The following is a 17,006-nucleotide window of genomic DNA, read 5'->3' as shown; positions in this document are numbered from 1 at the left end:
TGATCCAAAATAGAAACAACGTGATGGGCAGGACAAGGAAAATAGTACCACGATACGATCAACAATAATGCTATTCCAACAAAGACCGCGCTTTCAAACAATAACAAATAAACATCCACAAACGACTTTTGTAGCTATTTATATACAATGGCAAACGTTAAATGGCTAGCTTAGCAGGAGTGATCCTACCTACCTACTGAACCGCGGCCTACAAAAAGACACAATGCAAGTAACTAAGTGGCCACCTAGCTACAAAACCCCAGCAAGAAGATTCTTCATAACGCCACTTACATTTTTACATGGCCGCACGGCCTTAGCCTGAGCCTCGGTTTAGAGTAAAAACCTAATCCGCAAGAGGCGTCCTTACACACGGCTCAACTGTCCCCTCCCTCTCCCACTTCCTTCCTCACTACCTCCCACCCTCCCACGTAGCGCCTGCGGTGCGGTGAAGACAAGGCCGTTGGAGAGAAGTAGGCCTCGGCTCTCGCTCGCTCTCTCTTCCCCCCTCCTACCAACCAACCCCCCGTGCCCCCCCCTTGCGATCTTCATCTCCCGTACCCCATTCCCTCTCTCTCTCGCGGTTCCCTGAAAGACACTAAAGGGTCCAGTTCGGGTGTCGACCAGAGAGCTTTTTTTAAAAAATCCACCCCCGATTGCCAGCTACTCACCGGAATTTCGAGTCGAGTTCCCAGAAAGAATGTGCCAGATACCAGTCGAAACATAGACAACAACAAGCCCAAAAATGCAGCCAGAGACCAGTGGCTCCAAAGCTGACGCCATCTTTGAGTGAAACGGGAGCTCAGCGAGTGGGGGAGGGGGGAAGCTGTTAGACCAAGGGACCGTCTGTATCGTGCGAACTTGTGTTAGAGAGAAAAGGGGAAAGAAGCTAGTACGGAAGGACGGGGAATACTCTGTTATGCATCTGAAGGGCAAAATGCTCCATGCTTATGTGAAATGGAAGCCAGGAACAGATGGTGTGGCGGAAAAAGGAATAGGTGTGCTTGTGTGCAAGTGCACATGGATGTGGTTACTTTAGGGGTCGTCTGGATTTGGTCGTTGCAGCTGGGTCGCGGTAAAAGGAAAAATCAAAGCAACGGAGTGTGGTTTTAATGTTAGAGGGTATTTAAAGATCAAAGAGAGACCCCCTCCTCACCGTCTTTTGGGCACTGCATCGTATTGTAACCGTCCTGCTTTTTCATGCTGGGGAATGAACGAATTACAACAAACCACGTTTTTGTTTTAGAGCGCATGAAAACATCATAACTGCCAAATCTAGTACTCGTGCCATAGCGTATCGTTTTGTTGAGCACTGCCGACCCACTAGATAAACAATGATAACGCCTTCTCCCGATAAGAGTGGATTATGTAAAATTCCCGCAGTGCCGTGAAATAGCGAGGCACCTACATGTTGTTGCTATACAGATAGAGATGACAGGTGACCCACACCTTTCCCGCCAGTATTCCGCATTAAGGAAGTAATGGAGCTGTTTTCTATTAACCATCCACCCGGAAAATGGGCATTTAGCGCCGAATCAATCGTCGCGCCTCGCAGAAATTATTATGTTTGTAACAGGGAACGTTACAGAAGCAGAATAGTTCCCCTGACTTGATACAACGATTTTAAATAATTTGCGGTGGTGAAAATTATTGTACGTGAATAATCGCCATATTATTGATCATGTAGATTATATATCGATACGCTGAAACACAGACATTGAAGATATGTAATAATTCTGTGATCCATAACGTATTTTAATACAACATCACTCTTGGGAGGCAAAATAAAAACATTTACTTATCCAAGTATCACAGGACCTGTTAACTGAACCACTAATAAGTCTAATAAAGGAAGAAAAAAATAATTACAAAACAAATTACATTTGCACAAATGAAGAGTATTACTACTGGGTCACTAGGTTAAAAGCAAATATTAATGGGATGCAGAAAGACAGTGCTGTTCAAACATAGTAAATTTAATAAACAACTAAGCCCAAAGGAGAGAATTGAAGACAATAATGAAGTGAATTTTACATTCCTTCATCTCACTGTGTTAAAAACACCTCAGCACTTAGGAGAAAGGATTGGCACTGCATTGTTGACACTGTTCTGCAAGTGTAACCACACTCAGTTTTACACTAAGATGTGCGATTACTGTCTATATTATAAAATATAACATTACATACATATTACAATGTTGTCATATTGTTATGACACATTAAGGATAATTACTTCACCCGCAGTCTTTCGTATGTAAGGTTAAAAAGCAAAGATGCAAAACTTGATCTTATTTTTTTAAAAATGCATCTGTGTTTTTCTGATACCATCCTTAACCCTGTTAGTATTTCAACAATTTTTGTTTTAATGATGATTCCCTTCTAAATACATAAAACGTATTGAAAGGATAGGGAAGGCTTTCAAAGATAGTAGCATAATTTCATAATGGGCATTGTGCTAACACAGGAGACAGTAGATTACACCACTGGTTCTCACTTCTACCAACCCTGTCACTATAGAAACACATATTTATATTAATAAATAATGCCTCATGGTTTAAATGTATGACGTTTCGCTCTCAGTCCCACGTTATGAATCCATGCCACTGTCTGCTTGTAGGAGCATTGTTACTGGATGCACCCTGGGAACACCTATGGGAGAAGAAAAATTTAAAAAAAAAATGAAAAAAGATTGATTGTGAACTGATTTATTGTCACTGAGTCAGTGTGAAATGCCTGTTCGTTAATATAGATGACTGTAAACCAGGAGACGCTGCTGAATCACCCTGAGGTCTTATTATGAGGTCTAGTGTTAGGGTGTACAATGGAGATGGAAATAAAAGAGAGTCCAGAGGTGTCAAACAGGAGCCAATGACCAGCCAGTCTGCCGAGAGAATGCCCAGCTTCACTGGAACTAGTGGTGTTTTTTCAGCTCCCAGTGCAATGGCTATTTCTAAGAGAAAAAAGTAAAATCTTTGAATTTCACCCTACTGTGAGTAAACCTCAGGGAGCCCTGAGAGTCATATCTGAGTCTTGGCCTTTTGTCAGTAGCTCTGAATAAGAATCATAGCTGGCTGAGCATAATTATGAGGGAGGCAGAGTCTTAAATGAGTCCATATAATTACTCAGTAAGCTCCATTTACACTACACACACTCTGCCTGTCAAGGGCCAAAGAATTTACCTAAAGGTGAGATTCATTGCATTAATGTGTAATGTAGTAAGTGGCAGTATGATCTACTGACTGTTTCTGAATGCTATCTATATTGCTATGTTTAGTAATATACTTGAGTCACAGAATTCATGTGAAAAGGGAGTAACTGTATAAGTCTTGTCGAGTTAAACAGCAAATAACTGTGGTCACCAGTGAGTCAGACATAACTGCCCTGAGACAGTGATCTGAAGGAGGTTGTAAAATGGGGGTGAGGTGTTGGGTGATGAGTGTTCAAGTCTACCGCAGACGCGCTGCACAGTGCTCATTGCTGCTTTTGTCTGTGTGTGAACCAGCTAGCTAGCTTCCTGTGCCGCGTTGGAACACCGCCAAATCCCAAAACCCACGACCCCTCCACCTCCACCCCCCCCTCCCATCCACCCCTCAACCAAACAACACCCCCCCCCCCCCCCCCCCGTTCCTCCCGCCCCTCAACCCTGAGCTTAACCGCACCCCTCCCATGTCAGATCTTTCAGAGGAAATTTCCAGGCCCGTCCGGCTGCAAACATGGACCCCCCCCCCCCCCCCCCCCCCCGCCCTCATGCTCACTGAGTTCTACAGAGCAGCTGGTGAATGAGGTAGCTCCTGTGAGAGTAAACTAAAGGGAGAGGACAGTGAGTGATATCATGAAGCTGGAAACACAACCACAAGAATGTTCTGTTTCACTCAAATCGCTAGAAGCCTCGACTCTGAATGCAGTGCTTACATGTCAAAGAATATTAAAAAAAAGAAAAAAGTAAAGTTCTCTCTTTTTTCAGTTTTTGTACTCCTATAACGCATCCAGCAGGAGTCCCCGCAGTTTACAGTCATATTACTTGTATTATCAAGCTCAACATTTTTACGCTCAAATCCACTCAAACGGTGCGTCTCCACTGCTGGATCTTGGGACCACCGTGACTGTAAATTTTTGTCCCAGCTCAGCGTCTGCAAACCCTGTTAATTTAATAAAGAAGCCGTTGGTTATGTTCAGTCTTTTAGTGTTGGAGTTGAGGGACATATCTTTGATCTGTAACTTTGACCAGCTTTCAATCCCCTTCAAAAGACTGATTTAACTGTTATTAACTTAAACTGGTTTTAACGCCCTGTCTCTCTTTTCTTCGAGAACAAACGTCCTTGGGTTTCAGCACTGTGTCCAAAAAGCGTGCCAATCAGAGAAATCGCTGGAATGATTTATGATTGAGTGTGACTCATCAATTGTTTTGGATTATCATAAACACTTGTCAAGGTCAAAGATCAAGCTCTATTGCAATGCAATTACAACTCCTCAACTTGTATGATTTTATCAACGACGACTAGCTAGGTATGAGAGGAAATCATTCATTCTTTCACTTTGTTCTTTTTTTCCATTACGGTGCATATAATTTCTACGTTTGTGCACATATTATGAGAAGATAAAAATGTCAAAGCAGAGAAAATACATTAAGACCTGCTTCGCCTACAAACATAGAAAAACAGTGGAGCCTAACATGCTCAAACGCTTAGAAACACTCAAATCAAAACAGTAAAAAAAAAAAAAAAAGAAAGAAAGAAATTCAGTCCGAAAATTGTTTGAACTCTCTTTAAATACAGCACTCTCTGAGCTCAGTGAGATAAATGCAATGAGGTCAATGCTGAGCGTGTCCACAGCATGATGCATCATCACACTGAGTGTTTGGAGATTAGGAAGAGAAAGCAAATAATGTAAAAAAAAAAAAATACATGTTTCTCAGGAATAGTTAAGAAGCCCCTGGGACCTGATTTCTTCACTTGCAGAGGTCTTGGTAGAAAGCCAGTCAGAGTACTCCAGCCTCTAATCGAATGTCAACAACTTCTCCAAAAAGAAAAAAAAGAAGAAAAAAAAAAAAGAAAGTAAGTAAGAAAAAGAATGTAAGGGACTGTGCAGAATGTTGCTGGTGAAGACTAAATATTGAGCACTGCCTGACGTTCTAGAATTGGAAAAATAAACCACTCTGCTCTCTGTCAGGTCATGTGACTGGAGGCCATATCTGTGGAGCAGGATGCACTTCAGACAACAAAGCAGCCTTGCACATTCCTTCACCGCTAGGCTGTTGGCAGGGACTTTTTGTGGTCTATCCCTTTCCCTCTCTTCCACTCTGTGGTAAAGGAAAACAGACCCCCCACCCCACCCCCACCCTCTTCACTTCTCCTCCTCCTCCACCTCCTTTTCCCCTCTCCTCTTCCCTCCTTATCTGTGACACAGAGTTGGTGCAGACCTTGTGATAGGACCAGGCCTTCAGCTGGAGATCCTTCACGGTGTTCCTCCACACTCAATATAGATGTGTAGGTTGTGTGGTCTGAAGCTTCTCCGCGATGTTTGCGCTCTTATTGTAGTGTGCAGGCAAAACCAAGAACATTTGGTTTCTAGTGGGCACGTGGTATTCAGTTTATATGGAAATGCAAACAAATTTTGAAAATGCATTTCAGACATTCTTATTGTTTTTGAGTGTCTTGAATCGTCTACTGTGCCAAATGTGTTTGGTATTCTGTGGGAGCATTCCAAAGTTTTTTTCTCTCTCTCTCTCGCTCTCACTCTCTCTCTCTCTCTCTTTTTTTTAGGGCAGGCCTTAAATTTTAACTAGCAATTTTTTTTGTCTGGGAAAGGTTTGTATCTTGCTCTTCCCCTTTTGGAGTGTCAAATGGGAAGATTAGTTTAGGATTAAAAAATCATTACGAACGAATCATGTCGGTTTGGGTGAATTTTCTATAACCTATGTTATACTCTATCAGTCATTCATCTCAGCAACAGTTGAGGCTTCATTCAAAATCATTATCACATCTGTGTGATGTGCACATAACAGCCATCCTGACATAATCTCAGGTCCTCTCCTGCTGGGACGTCACTTACACTTCAGCGGGAACACGCCGGAGCTCTGATTAAGATTCATTGCGCTGAAAATGAGATTAACTGCTTGTGAAGAACATGCTCTCTTTAATTCAATCTCACATATTTGCAAATGATCTGCTCCTTACCGAAACCAGTAAAAGAACCAATTGTCTGGTTGTTCTACATCAGGTGTCAGACAGAGAACAAACAATGTCTAAATCAGGTTAGAAACTTATAAAGACATATTCTTTCAGTTCTGTCTACAGGTGCGTGATTCATCTTAAATATTATCGTTCTGTAATTATGATTACAAATGCACTTGATGAGTGAAACATGTCTTTACTGACCTAGTGCCTATGAGGTCATGACTGATTGATTTATTGATTGGAGTGACTTAGATGTCCGTTGTCCAGACGTTTTGTGCCCTTGGGCAACATCCTCTTCTGACCCCTTCATAAATGTCTCAGAACATTAACTTACAGGTTCAGTGGGCAGAGACACCTCTGAGTAACACCTGTGAGGTAGTCATTTTAAAACACAGCTAATTAAAAGCGGTCATTCAAAACAAACACATTCTTACCCAACTTTCCTTTCATCATGCACCAAGGCTTATCCAGCCCTAACTTGACCTTTCTATTTGAACAGTATGACCGAATCAACATGACCAAATCAATTACAACCAATGGGTGACCACTACGAGAGCTGAAGAGGCCTATTGATCAGCTGCTTCAGCCAAATGTAACATTCTACTACTGCTTCACAGAAATAATACTGGATTTGAAAATTACTGTGTCAGGAGTTGGACATACCTGCACAAGATGTACCAGAGCTGTAGCCTAGCTGATAAAGCCTCTACATGGTTGTTTCTCTGCAGTGTGCATGCGGGTGTGTGTGTGTGTGTGTGTGTGTGTGTGTATATGCTGAAGTCCAATGATACCAGTGGGCATTAATAATGCAGTAAAGAAGCAGAGGTTTCACGTCCCTCTACAGCAGTCAGTCCCAGAGGAAGAGAGCTGAACTCTGCACTGTACTAAAGCATTAGTGTATTCAATGCTCATCATAGAGATGATGCAATATCAGACGCTTTTAAATGCAAAACCACTGCTCCGAAGACGCCAAGCTCAATTTCATCGTGACGTCCACCTACACAAATGCGATGACTAGTCTTTTGTTGATGTTTTTTTTTTTTTTTCTCCCCAAAGCAGGCTTGTCAAGGATTTGAATAATCCACCACACTTAATAAGAACCTTCATCTGAGGCTTCCCCCTCCGCAGGGGAATGATCAGTCGTCGGAAACAAAAGTTAATACGACCTCCATCAGTCATAATGATTGGAGAGAAGATTGGCAGACAAGCAAACGGCAGAATGTTGAACGTGGCATTTTCACTGCACCAGGTCAAGGGCAGTTTTTGGTTGAATTAAGGTAGCCAGTTAATGTCACATAAATACGCCCAGATTATCGGTGACGTTATAACAACCTTAACACGGGTGAGACAGTTTAATGAGGTCCCCATGTCCGTCCTGACAAAAGAACAGAGTCTCTTAATTTGAAACGAAACAGCCTCGGCTCACGCTTGAGAAAGTAACTTTAAAGTCATATTGAAACAATCTGTCTAAGTACTTTTTTTTTTTTTTTAACAGTCAGTCTAACTGGCTGTGAGAACCAAAGTTGATAGAAGACAGATATTGGTACATTAAGTGTATATTAAATGTAGTCCAGCTGGGGAAGGCTTCTGATACTCTTTGGATTGGAAGAAAAGTAGTCAATTTTACTCTTCCACAGGTGAGTTCAAGTGTGAAACCAAACAATGTCAAGGAGGTCTCACATATAAATCAAACTGAAAACAGGGCCCATATCTGGCATTCTTTTAAAACTCAATTTTGTATCTGCAAAGTGAACACAAATTCAGCGATTCAGTGGTTATGATTTGAAAATGAGCTGTTTATCAACAGGTTAATGTGCTGTTGACAAACAAACACAGAGACGTTTTGGGGATAGTTAATTGCTCAGAACGGGGGTAAAGAGGAATATGATACGGCCAGAGGGAGGTTGAAGTGAAAGAAACAGACTCCGTTTTTTTTCACAACTCTCCCCTTCCAGCTGTCAGCTAGCACGCCATCCCCTGGAGGGGGAGTGTTGCCAGGGTGACAGGGGGCCACATGTCTTGTGGGCCTCCTTTTTGGTCAAAGGACTCCATTGTTCTTGGACTAAGCTCCCTTCCCTATAACCGTCTGCCCTAGAGGTGGGGGGAGAGGTGGTCTCACACACAGACAAACACACCCTGAGTGTAAAAAAAAAAAAAAAAAAAAATCCTACTTAGGACAGCCATAGACCAGGACTGTGACCCTAAATAAACAGATGATCATAAACACCCAAACAAAAAGAGAGTGGAGCCATACATATGGAAAATATGGCCATGTTAACAGACAAACCATTTTTCCCTCTTTCCTAATATCAATATTTCTCTGCTGACAGAAACAGATTTGTCAGGAAGGTGACAACACAATCACATGGCAAGCAGGAACATGTTTTATATGCATGACATTTTTTTATATTAAAGATAAAGTTTATAGTTAATGGTAACAAAACTATTTAAGATGTGTAACAACTCTGTCCTCCTACATGAACAAAAATGGCACACTATTGACATGAAAGTTGACCCAAACAATAGGAAGACTTAAAAAAAAAAAAAAAAAGGTCTGAATTTATGGCTAGTATTCTTACCTGATTCCACTAGATGGCGATATATTACAACCATTGAACACAACGTTCATCCATTATGCAATTTGAATTTAATTTCATGTCTGAGGGAGTCACTCATAATGATTAAAGACAAGCTAAAGATGAAGTTTCAATGTTGAATCCATTTAAATGTAAAACCCTCAAAGTTGCTCTGTATATTGTATGTAGCACAAAATGTCTAATTTTTAACGTCTAACACTAAGTCTAACTGGTTATGAAAAACAATTGACGCAGGGCCTGAGACTCGAAAACATGGTTTGTATTTTTAAATATACTAAATATCAAGCTAAAGACTTGGAATCTATAGATTACATCCACATAAACTGCTCTCTCTCAAAAAATGACCAGTCAACAGAGAGCTTCAGCTTCAGAGAGATTTAATAAACAGAACAGCAGCGGCATTTTGACAGTGCCAAGTTCTCCCAAGCAGCCCACAGTAAAAGTACTGCTTCATCTCATTAATTAAAACTCTGATCAAACAAGAAAGAGGACGTTAGAATGAGATCACTGCCTTTCACTTGATGAAAAGCAAGCTGATTTGCAAATCAATCATTTGAACGTAACGGGTTCACTTCACGACAGGTGTCCCTCATAACTGTGCATTTACATAAAAGACACATTTAAAAGACATAAAACAAAGTGTAACTGCAGTATTCTACACAGTGTTACACCGCAATCCCATATTACAGCCATACAAAAATGAGAAGGCTGCGTTTGGTTAGTAAATACACAGCTGTCTGGAATACCCAGTATAAAGTGAAGGCGAAGCATAACTCTTCATTTTCCAGAACATTCTCCGTACGGTCACCGTTTTCCCAGGTCAGGTTCCTCAAACAGAGGGGGCTGTAGAGGTTTCGGGACTTGCGTCATGCTACATCTGCCCCGTGTTCTCCGTCTCGACGCGTCGTTGACGTCCGGTGAGGTGCGATCAACCCAGGCAAGACCAGAGTCCCGATCATCAAGATTCTTCCGGTTCCGCAGGCTGCGTCGCACAGAGCCCCGGCTTTTTGGTGCTGCTTTCAGAACGCTGTCGATGCAGAAGTCTTCTTGTTGCCACGGCGCCAGATCGTTCCGAGCTCCGTCCCGACCCACAACAATGGATTTTCCATCATCTTCTTCCCTTCCTTGGCAGTTCACTGAAGCGCTAGAAACCTCGTGAGTGTTTTCCTCTGGGATCTCTCCATTTATCACCCTTTCAACCTGCTCCCCCTCTTCTTCATGCTTTTCTTCCACAACGCTGGTCTTCAGAGAGGAGCTCCTCCGTCTTCGGGTTGACCCTGAGGCCTGCCTGTGTCTGCTTTTCCCTGGGGTAGCCTCCTTCGCTTGTCTCGCTGACCCCTGGTCCTGCTCAGGTTCGGACGAGTGAGCTGAGATCCTGGGTGCAACTCTGAATGAGTTGCGTTGATCGACATCAGGGCTCACTGGGCTCTCTAGATCTTTCTCCTGAGTGGTTTCTAGTCTGACTGAAGCGTGTGTCGTCTCAAGTTTTAACTGGCTGGGGGTATCAGAATGACTTGCTCGGGTGACGTCAGAAGATACCGTCTCGGTTTCAGCTCCATCGTGCTTTTGTTTAATTTTCTTCCCAGATTTGCTGTGATCAGTCTCTGATCCCTCTGACTCTCCACTGGAGTCTACATGAAGCTCAGCTTCTCTCCTGCCACTCGTTTTGCCTGACCTCCTTCGGGGACATGTTGGCTTTTCTGAGCTGTTTTTACGTTTAGGGCTCTTTGTCCTTGACCTTGCTGGGCCCATGCAAGCTCCCTGTGTTGTCGTGTCAACAACAGCATCTGTAGAAGCTACGGTGATGTGTGATTGGCTCAAGGACAGGTCAATCTCAGCGCCCCCTCTGATTGGCTCACTTTCACTGGCTGAGGTTTCACTCTGGGCCTTCTCATTGGCTCCTGGGCCGAAGCGGCGACACCACATGGCGGCCGCAGACACCAGTCTGGCGGTGGCATCACTATGGCCTGCTTCAGAATGAGGGATGATGGGAGATGCAGTCCCAATGACGACCTCAGTGACTGTAATAATAAAACAACGCAGTTAATGGTTAATGCAGATTACCTGGACATGTTTATGACCTGGGGCTTGTGAGAACCAGTGTCCACACATACTCACTAAAGAGGCACTGATTCAAGTACATTCCCATGAGAACACAGGACGAATGTGAAGGTAGTGATACTTGTATCCTCACACTGAGCATAAAACATCAAAGGGCTTTACCCATAACAACACAGCTGTGCTATTTACAGGCCTAAGCAGAACTACAAGAAAGAGACATCAGAGTCAAGACTTCAGCAGCTCAATTAATGATCATCTGTCTCAGTCGATTACCTAATTACCCTTCTCTAAATTGCCTGCAGAGTTAAATAAGGGGAGAAAGCGACAGTGTGCTGTTACCTGTGGATGCTTGTTCTGGGGTGTTAGGCAGACTTGCTGAGAGCAGTGTCTCTGGAATGGGGCTGAGTAAAGGGTTTTTGGAGGCGTAGTCTCTCTTTCCATAAAGAGAACGATCAACGGCCTTACTGCCAAAGCCCCTCTTCACCGATGACGTTTTCTGTCAAAATGCACGCAACAGAACAGAGATGGGCAATTGACACCCAGTGCACATCCTCACTTATCAATTCGTTTTAATTTTAATGTCTCGGGCAATATCTCAGGTTGAGATTTTTCTTTTCCGGAGGAAAACCTTTATGCTGTATCCTGTTTGCTTAAAAGTAAGTTGCAGTTATCGCTTTATCTGTCCATTTATTCTCTGTTACGGAACTGAGCGAGATGGAGAGACGCGAAGCAAAATTCATACCTTCATCTTCCCCGAGGCAGAAAGAGCAGCCGAGCGAGTGCTCCTCCTCGTTTCCGGGACCATCTCTGTCGGTTGCTGAAAGAGAGACAGAGATAGAGACACACAAAGACAGGTGTTATAGTGAGATTTGCCATGATGCGATAATTAAAGCCCTGAACAGTCAAGATGATGATGATTCAGACGAATATTTCAGAGTGTACGAGCGGGGCCCAATTTTCAATGAGCAAAACAGACAAAGTGCACGATAACCGTAACTGCCAAAACATCGGGGACGGCATGAAAGCCGTCTACAAGATCACGTATAGAATGTTAAACCTTGCTGCTATGTGTTGTTTGTTAACAGGTGCTCCTTAAGGGCAGGTTTACTCAGTTCAGTGAAAGGACCAATGGGTTCGGGTTGTTTTAACCTGCGGTTTCAAACATTAAGGTAATGAAACGGACCTTCCTTTTCCGGCTGCGCGAGTGGGGAGGTTCTGCTACAGGGATGGATTCTGGTTCTAACTCAGGCGCTGGATCCAGGTTTGAAGTGAAGTCCACTTCAGGTTCTGAAGAAAACACAGCTCTGCTTTAGTGTTAAAATATCACACACACTCTTTACTGAGAGGGAACACACTCTTTACTGAGAGGGAACAGAGAGAAAACAAGAGAGTGAGAGGTAAATAGATAGGCCCCGGGGCCCAGATTGAATACATTTCCCAGATGCAAACCCTTAGGCATGAGGGGGAGACAGGGGGGGGGGGGGGGGGGGGGGGGGGGGGGTTTCCTAATCAGGGAATCCCTTTCTAAATGTTATGGGGCAAGAGACTGAGACTTACCTGTGTGTGTGGCTGCAGCAGGATCTTCATGAAAGGCAGAATCCATATCGAAAGGCTGGAGCTCGGTGAAGACTGACTCCTCAGGGCACTCCGAAGCTTCCACGAGATCTGAGTGTGAACAGTCACAACTCTTAACACATACACACACAAGACATACACGCAAACACAAACACGCACACATATACAAAGCAGCCCCCATTCTATCACTCAAAATCCTGTTTAGGAAACCTGTAGGAATACCTTTGCCATCCTCCGGTGGGTTGTCAAATTCTTCCTCCATAATTAGGAAGCTGATCTAAAAGAAAAAAAGTGTTTTGGTTTAACATTTTCCATAGAACCAAAGGGTCTAACTCACCCAAACCTAAAAAGCTACCACAAGTACAAACCGGCATATTTTTGTGTCATCTCATAACAATTCAAAGACAAATTTGGACTTTAATTTCTATAGAATTTTTACTTGTTTAGATAACAGCATTCAGCTTCAAGTTGCAGTCTAATAGGGCTTATAAACATTTATGTAAATATAGGCAATTGGAAAAACACAAGGAAACACTCTTCAGATGCCAAGATACTTGCAAGGTCAGGAAAAAAAACAGATAGACTAGGTCTTTAACATTCAGACAGCTTGCTGTTTGCTGTTTAATATGTGTACCAGCATTTGCAGCAATATGCACCTTATCCTCCTTTTCTCCGTACGGTTCCACGTTCCGGGTGCTTCTGGGGGCGAGGGTAGGGGACGCCCCGTTACTGGGTGGACTGCTGAAATCCGGCTGGGGGAGGGGAGGGTCGTTTCTCTGGGGGGTTTTTAACAAAGAGCGCAGTTTGGACCCGCCAGAGGACATCGGGCATTTCGGAGTCGCCCCCTTCTGGAGAGGGGTGCTCGGGGGAAGGGTTTTGTCGAAAAACTCGGGGGACAGGGGCACCCCGAAGCGAACCCGTTTTTTCTTACAAACCGAGGAGCCCTCCGCTCCATCTGCAGGGAACATCCAGCAGAAAAAAATCTAGATTAAAAGAGAACTATTTTATCTGTCCTGCCCACTCAGGGCTCAGCTAGCTAAGGGCTTTGCTTCGCTCAAGGCTGAAAGATTCCCTGAATCCCACAGGCTATTCTTAGCTCACAACCAATATTAAAATTCTGGTGCATTTTTCAGTGGAAACTTCAAGCTATAAAACTGGTGCTTCTTTTTTCCCTTTGGATTAGCTTATTAGACATTGACGACTTTGGTCAGTTTTCAAAAGACAAAGTGAAGGCTCTCTTATCGACCGAACAGAGAGCGTTCTTGTTTTAAGCAGAGTCAGAGAAGAAAGTGGGAGCACGTTATGAATGAACATGGACTCGCTGACCTTACGGTTGATTCTGTCCTTTAAAGAGAGAGCGATTAAAGCTCTGTTAAGAGCAGGTATAACATCCCGAGATACATTAATCACCCATCAACAAAACCTCCCTTTGACGTCAAACACAAGTTTCATCGCGAGCGTCATGACACTGAGTACTCTTACCTGTTCTGTTCACTTCCACGTGCGACAGCATGGGGAGGGAGAGCAGCTGATTCTGAGTCTTCCAGCCCAGGTCTTGAGGTGGCTTTGGACTTAGGAATTCAGTGGTCCTCTCCTGGAGATGAAAAAAAAGGGCGAGTTATAGACCGAGCCACAGTGAGTCAAGGTCACCCACAGGAGACGCGCGTTTGCGCTGCCTGGGCCGCACCGTCGAGACTTCTGCCGTCTCTTACCCTCGGCTCTTTTGGAGAGGTGCAGGCGGGGACAGGGCGGGACGCCTCATTTATCTCCTTATCGCCTCCACCGAGCGGGGCCCGGCACCGTTTCTTGGAGGGAGGAGGGGTGACAGAGGGCTGATATTCTGGGGTGAGCCGATTCTCCTTCCCTTCTGCATCTAAAAAAAGGTTCAACGTGCGTCAAAGACGCAAAACAAACAAACAAATTCTGCGACTGCAAAGATAAAGGGGATTTACCAGCTGGGGATAAGATTGAAAGGGGGGGGGTGGGGGGGGGGGGGGTGGGGGGGGGGGGGGGGGGGGGGGGGGGCAAACACTAATGACATCTCCAGGGCAAGTAATGCTTGTTAATCAATAAAAGGCAGTTGTGCTTCACAAGGTGGAGAGTAATATGTGACTTATTATCAGTGGCTGATTTAGAAATATGAAAACATAAACATTTGAGTGCATTTGCAATTCCAGTGAGAACAACTAGTACTACAGGTTCAGTGAATGTCAGATATTTTTATGATATTATGAATGGCTCTGCTTGGGACTGAATAATTTACATATTGGCAAAACATTACGTTTGCTAATTTAGCAAGAGGCTCGTAAGCCACAGGGTCTCGTGTCAGGCATAGAAGCACAGAAATGTCGACTTTCAAAAGAAACATCAACAGGTGTTAACAGAAAGCTTTGATTCTTTTGGGAGAAATCGACCAGATGGGCACTCTTTTCCCAGAGTGCCGTTTTTACTCCCCGCCTCACTGGCCTTCCTAAGAGTGACAGCTGGCTTTAGATTCTCACCCTGTTCCTCCTCTATCAGGTGCTGGAAGGCAGCCATCTTCTGCTTCAGAGAGTCATATCGCGGCAGGAAGGGGCTTGCCTGTGGGCGCTATATGATAGAACAGGAATGAGTAAGTCACGGCTGTGGTGCCGTTAACATCGATAACCTCTGCTGCTCGCTAGAGCCTTCAATTCACACAACAACAAAACTGCTATAGTGTTCTGAGGTGGATTTAACTGTCTACTTGGCAGCAATTCTTAATGCGATAATTATTGGAAGCATTCAACTGTCTACAAATCAGAAAGAGAACAAAAGGCTTTGTTTATAGTTCTGAGCGACAAGCAACCAAATTATTTAAAAGACACGGTTCGTTGAAGAAAAATAGCCATTACCCTCATTTAAGAAGCAACAACAGCAACAATGTTTGTCTAACTCTGGTAGACAGATGAAAATCTTTTGCTTTTAGTCCTGTTACTCGTACTATTACTGACAGTCTCTTGGTGGTGCACCTGTGGACTCCGAGTTGGCGTTTTCATCCTCTGTTTGGCGATGTAGCAGATCAGTGAGTTCGTTTCAGGAGATCCTCGGACCCCGATTGTAGACCTCCGTCGTGCCTTTAACTGGGCCACTCTCGACTTGTCTGAGAACATACAGGGTGTAGATACTTTGGAAATATTCACTTCAGTGAAACCAACATAATTTCTTTATTCAGATGTGGTAATTCCAGTAAGGCAAAATGAAAAATGACAGCTGAATGACAAGGATGACGTAACGAGAGGAATGGACCGAAAGTGACGACAAAAAACACTGCATATGAACAAATTAGGCAACGTCATGACAAAGGACAAAAACCATAATCGCCACAGGAGAGGTCTGCACAATGTGAATACAAGGAAGAACAGAAACGCGCTGTCAGGGAATCATATTTAATGTCAGTTCACCTTTGTGTGAAGAGACAGCAGAGAAGCTGTTTGACGAAATCCCGAACTGCGAAGGAGTGAGTTGAGAGAAGTCAAGTACTGGTTCTCCCTCATGATTCTGTGCGCCCGCTGTCACTGACTGTGATGGCCGGTCTTTCATTTCGCTGTCCATGTCCAAAAAGATACTGGTTAATATGGGCTGTGAATAAATAGTCGTGAGAAAAATAAGCACAGACACAATCTACAGCAGTCTTAAAATGTCTGAAAACTGCGACTATTTTTCAAAGCTTCGTTACAAGAGGTTAAGTAATTAGTCTTAGATTTTGTAATCTAGTTACTCTTCTTTGCAATCTTTCCGGTTGTGTTAGCTCAGCCAGCTAATCTACAATGTACGATTGTAATTGCTGAGGTGCTCGAATGGGCGAACTAATTGACAAGACTTGTTATGAAACGAAAAGTACCAAATGCTGTAATTTTGCCAATTCAAGTAACTTTGTTAGGAAGTTAACCGTATCTAGTTCACCTAGTTGTTTCAAGTTATTACGTTACAAAGTCGGCTAGTTGGCCTTCCCTGCGACTTAGACATCAGATTTACTGTTACAGTCTGATGGTAAACAGATTCATTTTGTCTTACCCTAATACATATATTTGTTTACTCCGAGGTATAAAATCAAATTAAAATATCTACATTTGAGGCTCCAAGGCTATAAAACTTGAGAACTATCTAAATGTTTTGTTTACTAGCTAGATACTTCATTGAAGTTATCCTAGCATAGCATTCTGTATATCAATTTCTAAAAACACACCAACTGTAGGCTACTTTGCTAACTAGCAGAGGCTAAAATTTTAAACTTCCCTCCTACCGTACGTTAGCTGTGACACGCCTGATGTATGTCGGTTAAAATATTACTCCGCGAGCGAAGAAAATCAAATAATCAAAAGAATTTCACCAAAATCTAGTTGATTCACCCATCGTTTAAGATCACAGTATAAATCAGTAAGAAATTTCTTAAAGGTAAAATGTTTAAAATTTTAACTCTATCATTGTACACACACATATGGGACTATTTCCTGTCTGTGATCCGCACCGTGTCAGCTCTCTAAAATAACGCCCACTTTTTTATGAATAATCCAATCGAAACCTAAGTAATTTCCACGTGCTTTACAAATGGCCAATGACATTGCACATTGCGATAACTT

At 43.3% G+C, this 17,006-nt stretch overlaps 1 protein-coding gene across 1 annotated transcript; it reads right to left on the bottom strand.

The window, feature by feature from the left end:
- Nucleotides 1-9,573: 9,573 nt before the first annotated feature.
- cdca2 (cell division cycle associated 2) lies at nucleotides 9,574-15,978 on the bottom strand. The gene is made up of 12 exons (XM_030791803.1): nucleotides 15,828-15,978; nucleotides 15,396-15,526; nucleotides 14,820-14,994; nucleotides 14,118-14,278; nucleotides 13,888-13,999; nucleotides 13,062-13,360; nucleotides 12,628-12,682; nucleotides 12,388-12,495; nucleotides 12,014-12,117; nucleotides 11,573-11,647; nucleotides 11,170-11,326; nucleotides 9,574-10,790 (listed from the first exon to the last, which is right to left on the bottom strand). Exons 1-12 carry the CDS (start codon nucleotides 15,976-15,978, stop codon nucleotides 9,574-9,576), a joined length of 2,745 nt encoding a protein of 914 aa, XP_030647663.1.
- Nucleotides 15,979-17,006: the final 1,028 nt, after the last annotated feature.

Source organism: Chanos chanos, chromosome 14, assembly GCF_902362185.1.
Source record: "Chanos chanos chromosome 14, fChaCha1.1, whole genome shotgun sequence".
Lineage (NCBI taxonomy): Eukaryota > Metazoa > Chordata > Actinopteri > Gonorynchiformes > Chanidae > Chanos > Chanos chanos.
Note: the sequence above shows the minus strand (reverse complement) of the source record. Positions and strands in the feature narration are given on the sequence as shown.